The sequence below is a fragment of the Eublepharis macularius genome, chromosome 4 (assembly GCF_028583425.1).
Source record: "Eublepharis macularius isolate TG4126 chromosome 4, MPM_Emac_v1.0, whole genome shotgun sequence".
Lineage (NCBI taxonomy): Eukaryota > Metazoa > Chordata > Lepidosauria > Squamata > Eublepharidae > Eublepharis > Eublepharis macularius.
The window spans coordinates 97,661,637-97,671,555 of NC_072793.1; the positions used below are offsets into that span (position 1 = coordinate 97,661,637).

The following is a 9,919-nucleotide window of genomic DNA, read 5'->3' on the forward strand; positions in this document are numbered from 1 at the left end:
GCCCAGCATGTCACGTGTCTGGAGAGGACGATGGCTTGAGTTGACAGGCTCTCACTTGAGATGGACAGTCAGGCTCAGCCTATCAGGGGCGTAGAAGGTGTGGGCGGGCCAGCGCAGCTTGTCCAATCAGAAGCGGGCATTCGCTTTCCTGACTCCTCTCGGAGTTCCTGTTCGTTTGGGATGCGGCTGCGGGAACAGGTATGGGAGCGCCGAGTTCCGAGGGCTTTGGCTCTGCCAGAGCGGGGAGAGGCTGAGCGTGGGAGCCTGGGCAAGAACCCCAGAGGGCGGGGATTGCGAAAGGTCCCGAGAGAGTCTTCAGGCGATGCTCCGGAATGGGGAGCTTGGCGCGCAGGAACCCGCTTGCATCTATTGAGCCATATCTTGGCAGTCCGGAGACCCTCCTGCACGGACACCCAGGCCTCCCCACAGGCAGTGTAGAATTGGGGAAGAGGAGACTGATTTCTCCTACGAGGATTGGGGGCGCGGGCAGTGCGCTGACGGATCAAACGGCACTGGGGAATTTCAGTAAAAAATGATGTACCGTTTGACAGAACCCTGAAGAGCTAGTTGCAATCCTTGTATTCCGTTTCCCTTCTTTCCCCTAAAAAGCGAGCCTGCAGCACATGTGAAACAGAATTGCACTCCTCCTTTTCATAATGCATAGACAGTGAACACAAGAGATTGCCTTATACTGAGTCGGACCACTGACCATCAAGGTCAGCATTGTCTGTTCTGACTGGCAGCAGCTTTCTAGGGTCTTGAGTAGAATCCTTTCACATTACCTTTTACCAGATCTCTTAACGTGAGCTGCTGTGCATTGAACCTGAGACCATCTGCAGGCAAAGAAACCATTGCCTCTTCCTACGCAAAGGAGATGTTGATCAGGCACTGAATAATAGACTGCAGATTGCATTTGTGTGGTAACCATTCACCTCCTCTCCTTAAGACTGTACAACAGTAGTGTTGCTCTAACATAATTACTGGCAAGAAGTCTGGAGCAGGTGGCTTAAACAAAAAGACTGATTGGTAGTGGAGGAAACATTTGATTTTCCTCCTGAAACATCAGTAGGGCTGTTGCTGCTTGTGGTTTGCTAAAGGAAGCAGAGGTCTGTTCCTGCAACCATGATGGGTGTAATTCTATCATCTAGTACTTTCTGGTTTGAACTCCAGTACAGTTTTGGAAGGGCTTTTCTTCTTTCAAAAACAGAATATGCCTTCCTTCCATCAATTTGTTAATGTGATTATGTTATAAAAACTAAAATTAATACAGATGTTCTCCTCTTAACCTGTTTGACATTCCTGGATCCTGTGCATGGCTACAATGTTCTCAGTTTAATCTAGCCAATTTCATGCCTCTGAAGTAAGAACATGCCAAGGATGGAGAGCTGGGGAGTGACCCAGCTGCAGCCTTCTACAGGGCTGCTTCTCATGTTAAAACATCCTACATAGAAAGCAGTGCTGTGTGTGCAAGTCACATTTCTGTAATTTGTTTATTGCATTTGGGTGTATGTTTCTTCATTTAATTGAATGGTTAAGGAAAGTAATTTTATGAACAGAACAGGATTTTAGTCTGTTCCACTGACCATTCTATATATTATCTTACTCTTTAAGCGCTGTTTTCTACTTTTGTAAATCCATTTTTGCATTGCTTTACATAACATGCCTGATACATACATTGCATGGTTTTTAATTGTTGTGATCCTAGTCCTATTTTAGTGTTTATTGGATGTCTCATGTTATTTGATTGCATTGTTTTACACTGCGTATTCTGCCTTCAGTCTCTGTGAGAAAGGTGCACTATAAATATAGTAAATAAATATATTTTACCTGAACTAGGGATCTCAGCTTGGCTATGACTTTCCAGTATGTGCACATAGTGGGGACATGAGTGCTTAAGGTAACCAACAAGTTACTCTCCTAAGGAGAGAACACATATTTAGATTTATAGTATCTCATCCAATTTCAGAGATTTGCAGTAAGCAACAGCATCGTAAGTGGAAAGAGTAATAAACGGATCCCTGTCTTGAAAGCTCTGTTTAAAGAATATAGCAAAATAAAGAGGGGGAAACACCAAGGAACATTTTTTAAAAACTTAGATTACACAGACAAATGTTGCTATTCACTTTTCAGACATTGTAATTACAATGAGGAAAGAAGGGAAAAGGCATATTGGATTTGAAAGAGTCCAGCTTTAGAGGGGCATAGTTTTTGTGGCAGAGAGTCTGGGCATTATGGTGAAAAATCTCATAGATAGAAACCTGTCTCAGGTTCCTGTTTTGTGTTTTTTCAAAACCCACCAGTGAAACATTTCAGCTGCTATTTCATGGTATTTACTGAGCCATTGCTTTCCTTAATCCTGTTGTTTTCTCTCCTTTTTATTTAGATAACTAATGGGTGCTTAATAAAGAGAGTGATGCATTCTTGATTCTAAACTTGTAGTGCTCTGTAGTTATCCCTTGCCTTGATGTGTTGGACAAACTGATACATGCTGCTTAGCATCAGGAGGCTGGGCACAGGTGGAGAGTGAAAGGTCAGCCTTTGCTGTGGCCTGTAGCTGGAGGCCCATTTCACCATGGCCCTGACTCTTGAAACAGAATCCCAGATCTACCGCTCTCTCAGGGCTGTCTTTGGTGCTGCTGCACACTTCGTCTCACTTGGATTTACAGTCTTTGTAGCTGTGGTTGCCAGACCTGGATCAAGTAAGTAGGGAGTAATGTTAAGTGAACACTGTCAAGAAGGTTGATAAAAGTGAGCCAGTGTGGTATAGCAGTTAAAGTGTTGAACTACGATCTGGAAGAGCCAGGTTTGAATCCCCACTCTGCCAATCTTGCTGGGTAGCCTTCAGTGCAAACTGGGAAACCGGCTACCACAAAGTCAGTAAAATTTGTAGGCATACCTGACTGCAGATAAGTTTGAGCTTTTAGGTTCCTGAATCACTTTTTAATATTTTTGATATTTCCAATTGTTAGGCCCTGTATAAATTAAAATTCCTGAGCTGACGTGGTATAGACAGTTGCTTTGATCTGCATCTACCCCTGATACACACTGATACACCCATTCCCACCACATCATGATGCTCATCCATACATTACTGAATTAGTTGGGTGCATCTTTAGAAGCTGTGAGGGGATGTTTGTGCACATTTGGGTCTATCTGTTGTTAAATGCGATCCCAAGACAACAGTTTGACTGGGGCCGTTATATGTTTGATCAGTGACTTCAGTGCCAACTTGTGTAGTATTTCTGTTACTGAATCCAACATGTGAGCATGGTCACAGCATGCTGATCCTTGGACTGCACCATCTCCTGTTATCATATTTCAAGTCTGGTTCTCTTGTGAGAAGAAATAATCAGCCTCTTTGTTAACTGAGTCTCTCAATGAAATAAGAGTCTAATGCAAACAAGCTTTTAAGATGAGATTGCCAGACACATTTTCAGTGGTGACATAAGTTTGGCACATGGGGATTCATTTTCTGTTGTTCTCACAGACACACCGATCTTGCTCAAGGAACATGTTTAATTGACATTTCTTTTAAGGGATAGTATTGTTGCCCAGTTCTATGTATGTTTACTCAGAAATAAGTCCCATTGTGTTTAATAGTAAATAAGTACATATGCACAGGATTCCAACTTTTCAGTACAACTTTCTAAACCATGGATTAACACTGTTTAGGATTGCATTGTTAGTGTCATAACTAAATCCAAAACAACAGTGCATCTTCTGGCATCGTGGAAACTGATATTTATTTATAATTATATTTATATTCTGCTCTCCCTGTAGAGCAGGCTCAGAGCAGATTACATCACAACAGATGTACCATGCTCTATGCCTTTGTGGGCCAGAGCTATAAAAATTGACTGCCTCATTTTCAAGATAAATCTGCTCATTTTCAAGGTATTGCAAGAATTTTTTTGGGTGGGGGGAGGGGGAGGAGAGGGCTGATGCTACAGTTTAACATGGCTGTCTTTCTGGAATTTTAGTCAGTTCCAAAGCAGTGTTTTCCCTTTCTTATGTCTTTGGGAGGAAGCAGGTTTTAATGTATCTATTTAATTTCATGTGAAGAGAAATTTGAAATGATTAGATAAAAATGCTGGCACCTAGTAAACTGATGAAAATCGTAGCATTTCCTTCTGACAGCAACAGTGGCTGATATTTGCAATTATGATCTTAGTATACTTAAATGGATGGCTTCTAGAATTTAAATAGATACATCCCTTAATCAGAACTATGTATTCTCAACTGGTCTGTTGATCAGCCTAGAGACTCATTTTGCTCTCCTTTCCTTCCAGGTCTGTTCTCCTGGCATCCTCTCTTAATGTCTCTAGCGGTAAGTCAGTTAAATGCTTTCTGTACTGGGAATTGTTCGGTCCACTCGTGGTTCAGTGTAAAATTTGTGCTGCATCCAGAGAGTGATTAAGCAAAGACTGACCAAGTATCTAGTAAGAATTTCCCAGGAAATTATATTAAGCTAAATGTAGCAGAAACCTTTTCTCTTGGGAGAAACTTGCTCAGTTTCCCTGAGTATAAGAGCATCATTTTTAGTGGCTAACTTGAGTCTGGCCAACCAAGGTGATGAGCTGTCTTCTGTTCCCTCTCCAGTTTTCCTTCTTGATGACGGAAGCCCTGCTGGCCTTTTCTCCAGAGAGCTCCCTGCTTCAGCCATTCTCCCGCAAGGCCAAGATCCGCTTCCACTGGGTTTTGCAGCTGCTTGCCCTCATATGTGCAGTGTTGGGTGTGGCATTCATCAGTTACAACAAGTACATTAATGGGAAGGCCCACTTTGCCACCTGGCACAGCCTGACTGGCTTGCTGACTGTATTATACGCAAGCATGCAGTGCATGGGTGGCCTGGCTCTGTTGTATCCAAAGCTGATGAAGAACTGGACGCTGGCCAAACTGAAACTCTACCATGCCACATCTGGGCTGATTGGGTACCTACTGGGCTGTGCCAGTTTGATGCTGGGCATGTGTTCTCTGTGGTTCACCACATCTGTGACAGGAGTGTCCTGGTATCTGGCCATGCTGAGCCCTGTTCTTACCAGCCTGGTTATCATGAGCCAGGTGAGCAATGCTTACCTCTACCGCAAAAGAATTCAGCCGTGAAGGCCATCCTGGAACAAACACCCTGAGACCCCTTGATGATTTCCTGCATTGCCTTTGAATCCATGGTCCGGCAAGACACTAAAACTGGAAATCTCTTTTTACTTGCCTGTTGCTTTGAATGGTATTTTATAATACATATTTCTGATACTGCAAATGCCCATAATGTTGAACCAAGGTCTTTGCAGCTCCAGTATCCAAGCAGTATTTCCTTCTGTGTGAATATCTCTGGAGATATGTCATTAAAAAGGCCTAGCTGGAATCTGCTGCTGCTGCTGGAAGACCAATGTACTCACTGCTCAGGCAGTTCTCTCTGCAGCCAATGGCATCTAAATGAATCCCATCCAACAGACAGATGTACAACTCAGCCTCTGCTCCTCCTCCTTACTGGTAAAGCACTTGGGCTGCATTGGTGGAAAACCAGTAGAAACTTGTAACATTTCTTCTGGGTGAGGAAAGTGATGGAAAGGGCTGGTATCTCCCTTTTCAAGCATTTTTTATAAGTAAGAATGAGGTTTTTAAAAATTACATAGCTGATATGCTTTATGGAGTGGGCATCTTCTCACCTGCATAGGGAAAAACTATGTAATATGTGTTAGTCAGAGACTAACTTTAAGAAAAGCTCTTTTGTGAGTGGGAATTTAGAACCAAAAAAGTGGCAGAGTAAAAAAGGAGTGCGCCACACTTACACCACCCAACATCCCCCCCCCGCCCCACTCAATATGATCCCATCAGTTCTTCTCTCCTCCCCTGGGAATTCAGATGCATCTTTGCATGTTACATGCAGATAGCTTCTCAGCCTCCATCAATTTAAAGTGTTAAAAGGAGTTGTGATGGGAAAGGACACTGTGACACAGATGCCTTTTTCCCTGAATCAAACAGAAGCCCAGTGGCACATTTAAAAGCTAACAGCATTTATTGCAGGATTAAACTATTGAGCATTTCATCTGATGCATGGAATGTACAATGTACACCCATTAGGCAAGATCTAGGTCCAATATCAAGGGAGTTTTGACTCTCAAAAGTTCATACCATGGAAATCTAGTTGGTCTTTAAGGTGCTATCTTGCTCTTCGATTGCAGACCAATACGGCTGTCCACCTGAAACTATCCATTAGGCAGATACATTTATACTTAAAGCTTACAAGCAACAGAAAGGTTGTGGATTCAGTTACTCTGCTGAACTTTACGAAGTCAGCAGAAGCTGTTTCGCTTACAACAGTAAAGTGTCTATCAGGAGAAGTCTGTAGGTTAGAGCAGATCAGTTATTGCATGGCTGGAGGATGACAGAGTGGACATGGAGAGCCTTTTGCACAAACCTTTAGTACTAAGGTTTATCTTAAATAGGGATTAGGAGCTGCAGGGATAAATTTGTGATCATTTGTCCAGTTACATGGGAGTTGAAGGGACTTCCTTCCAAGTAAACATGCATAAGAATTCCAATTAATTATTGTGTCTTCTGTGCAGTTCCATCTGGGAACTGCTAATGCACAGTTCCCATGTGGGACTGCACAGAAGAACACTTTATGAATAACAGTTAAAGGTAGGTGAACCCGGTTGTCTTTGCGCGTCTCTTAACTTCCTCCTCTCAGGTTGCTGTAATCACTGTTTTGGTGAGATTTTACTGCACAGTGTACAGTAAGACTTCTTCCTTGGTGTGTGCTTAACAATTGTACAAAAGACTCACTCTAGGTTAGTCAACTGAAATATTTAATCTGGTATGAATGCCGCCAATGTTAGTACAGTCTCCAGTCTGGTTAAAGAGAGCTGGTCTGGGATCATATGTTCATACCCATTCAAGGCAGGCAAGACGGGATAAACTAATTCATTAGTTCTACACATTTAAGGTTTCTTTAGTGCTTGAATCTACACTCCCATGTTGAAGAAGAACCTTAACTTCATTTTACAGGCAGCTGAACAAAGGATGTGCAGTGGCCAGCAGTAGCAACATGGGTAAAATAAAGGATGTTTGTCTAATCACACCACCAACAAAACTAAAATGCACAAAGAATTCTCCTTTCTAACATGCTTCCCTACAAGCTGAGAGCAACTTGAGCAAAATGACTATAATGATGTCTAAGCATCCGGCCCTGCATACATGCATAGTCATTGCTAGTATTAATCTACAAACCAATCCCCACATGGAAGAGCTTTCTGTATCAGGCTCTTGCAACACATATTGGGTTCCTCAGGCAAACTTCTGTAGTTTAGGCCAGATGAGCTGTTGGTTGATGAGTACTACGATGGACATTGTTCTCTCCACTGCTCTGTTAAGGCACTAATCAGGATGAGGCTCAACCACAATAGCTTCCTTCTCTATTTTTGTGTTCTCAGGATAGCCAGCAGCTTGTCCTCTACTTTGCGTTTTGTTTAAAGCATGTTAGAGCATTTACAGTAGGAGGCTAGGATTTTCTCTTAGGAGATGATGTCAAGGGAAAAAATCGCTTATTTTGCTTTCCTGATTCTCAGGGGAGAAGGGAGAATGACTCCCTTTATGAAGTGGGAAGAAAAAGTGCAGGGATGAGTCCCTTGTTTAATGAGAAAGAAATACCACAGGTGCGTGGAAGAAAGTGATGAAACGTTGGCCTTAATCATTGGCTAAAATGACTCATGATTAAATTACACTGAAACCAGTGGAACAATATGACCTGCTAGAGAACTCTTGCTTCAACAGACCTACTCTCAAGCTATTTGGAAGTAAGTCTTACTGAGTTCTGCAGTGATTACATCTTTAGTCTGTATAACTTTAGCTGTATTTTGGCCCATGATTGTACTTCGTCCCTTTAAATAAATGACTGGGTATTCAGAATGAAACCAGTTCCCTAAATAATAAAAATGCCAGTCAAGAATATATCACTAAATAGGGCAGTGCCAGAGGGTTTTATGGTGAATATCTTTTATCAATGGTGTATAAATGTCAGTAATATATCTTTGACATCCTGTGTGCTAGTATTTGCTTCAGCACACAAGTATATAGCATTATAGAAAGGTCCTGCCAGTCTGAGAGAAAGGTATCCAGTTATCTTTAACACAGGAATTAGGAGTGAAATCCGTTCATTGCCAAGTGAAGAAGGGAAGTACACTATGAGAGCAGTGCTTTCCTCCCCAGCAGAGATGTACCTAATAGGTCAGTAGGGATGATTGAAAAGGACAACCCGTTTCTATTAGTTTATAAAGCCCTCATGTGCACTGCAGTTACTGAAACATGTTGTGCTCCAAGCCTGAACCCCCTCCCCAGACAAAAATGGTTGTTTGCGTTAAGCTGTTTGATGGTCTTTCTGCAGGGCAGGTGAACCTGTCACAGAGCCTGAACAAGAAATGACCTGTGTCCGAGAGTGCTCTGTTTATGTAAAGTTTGCAGACAGTAGCAGTGATTCTGGCATGTTGTCATCTTGTCCATTTTAATTCTCTTGTGATCCACTAGGTATGTTACTGAGATATGGGAGAATGCAACATCCTCAACTAGAAGGGGGTTTCAAACTCTTACAAAAGTGTAACAGCCCCTTAGAGAACAATTTCTGTTCTGTGTATCTGCTTTAACAATTCAAGAATTACGCCATCAATGCATCTCACATATACTCTGCACCTTAAGGCCTGCAGCAAGCATTAGTTGAAGAATAGCTTTCATCAGGCACTTTGATATCAAGAAATAATTTGACAGATGAAGATGAATAGTAATCATCCTGGGTTTAGGCTTGATGACCGATGCATTCACATATAACAGTTCCTAAGGCTCTGTTGCACTATAAGCAGAGGTAAGGCTGCTAACTATTAAGTATTTTTCCTGCTCATTCAGTATTCTTGCCTTTGGTTCACTATCAGGAATGTTGAATAAACTAGATATTTTGGGGTGGTGAGTGTGTCTGTGTTTCAGTTTTTTTCCTGTAGTCACAACAGCCACTAGTTTATAACATGTCAAAATTCACCAGGTTCTGTCTGCTGTCCGCTACTTACCTTGCACCAGGAATTTTTGAAATTACAAGCTGAAAAGCCAAGGTGTAATGGGCTACTAACTGCTTCACTGAGCTCTTTCTTCCCATCTCTTGCTGATATATGTTGAGAAAAATTATAGACATAGCTATCCCAGAAAACTACCTTAAACTGAGACCACTGGAAGGTTCTCAGACAGAAGTTTCTCATCACTTATTACCTGACCCTTTTAATGGGAGATGCCAAGGATTGAAGCAGGGATTTTTTGCACTCAAAGCAGATGCTCTACCACTGAGCTACAACCTCACCTGTGATAACAATGTCACACTTCCTGCCCCTCTTGGCAGATGAAACAAGGAAGGAAATGCAAATTTCCAAATGATGGGTGGGGGGCAAGGAAGAACAAGGCTATCACAAAGTTTAGAGGTTAGAGGCAATTACTCCCTGCTTCTCATCCCAACAACAGGAAACCTTTGTTTAATTCCACTTAATTACTGCCCTTCCTATTGTATGATGTTCAAAAGCCATTTTATCACAAAACTTCCAGAGTATATAAAAAGAGATTTTATGACTGGTATTGCCATTTTTCAGCTTTTACTACATTTTACAATGCAGTTGACCATTTTAATTTTTATGTTATAGGACACTGCTCCAAGTATTGTGGATGGGACAGGATGAATTCTCAGTACAATAATGCTACCTATAGCCCACTCAGGAGAACTGTGCATTACGTGGTTTGTTTTTATTTAACCAATGGAGAGAGCTCAATCAGTCGTAACCACTACTACCAACAGATGGCACTGTAGAGTGAGGAACTCTTACAATTATTTATCCCTGCCTGCACAATTGAGCACCTGGCACAGGCAGACTTCTCCAGTGCTTTTGGGGTG

The 9,919-nt window shown here is 42.1% G+C and overlaps 1 protein-coding gene across 1 annotated transcript; it reads left to right on the forward strand.

Moving 5' to 3' along the window:
* The first annotated feature begins 158 nt into the window (after positions 1–158).
* Positions 159–8,943, forward strand: LOC129329282 (transmembrane reductase CYB561D2). Its single transcript, XM_054978774.1, has 4 exons — positions 159–198; positions 2,384–2,699; positions 4,290–4,327; positions 4,600–8,943. Exons 2-4 carry the CDS (start codon positions 2,573–2,575, stop codon positions 5,101–5,103), a joined length of 669 nt encoding a protein of 222 aa, XP_054834749.1. The 5' UTR covers positions 159–198; positions 2,384–2,572; the 3' UTR covers positions 5,104–8,943.
* Positions 8,944–9,919: the final 976 nt, after the last annotated feature.

Excerpts from the sequence above, each read along its gene's own strand:
- LOC129329282 (XM_054978774.1), top strand. The coding sequence starts at position 2,573 with ATGGCCCTGACTCTTGAAACAGAATCCCAGATCTACCGCTCTCTCAGG. Across the intron at positions 2,700-4,289 it reads GGTTGCCAGACCTGGATCAA|GTCTGTTCTCCTGGCATCCT; the intron begins GTAAGTAGGGAG and ends CTTTCCTTCCAG. Across the intron at positions 4,328-4,599 it reads CTCTCTTAATGTCTCTAGCG|TTTTCCTTCTTGATGACGGA; the intron begins GTAAGTCAGTTA and ends TTCCCTCTCCAG.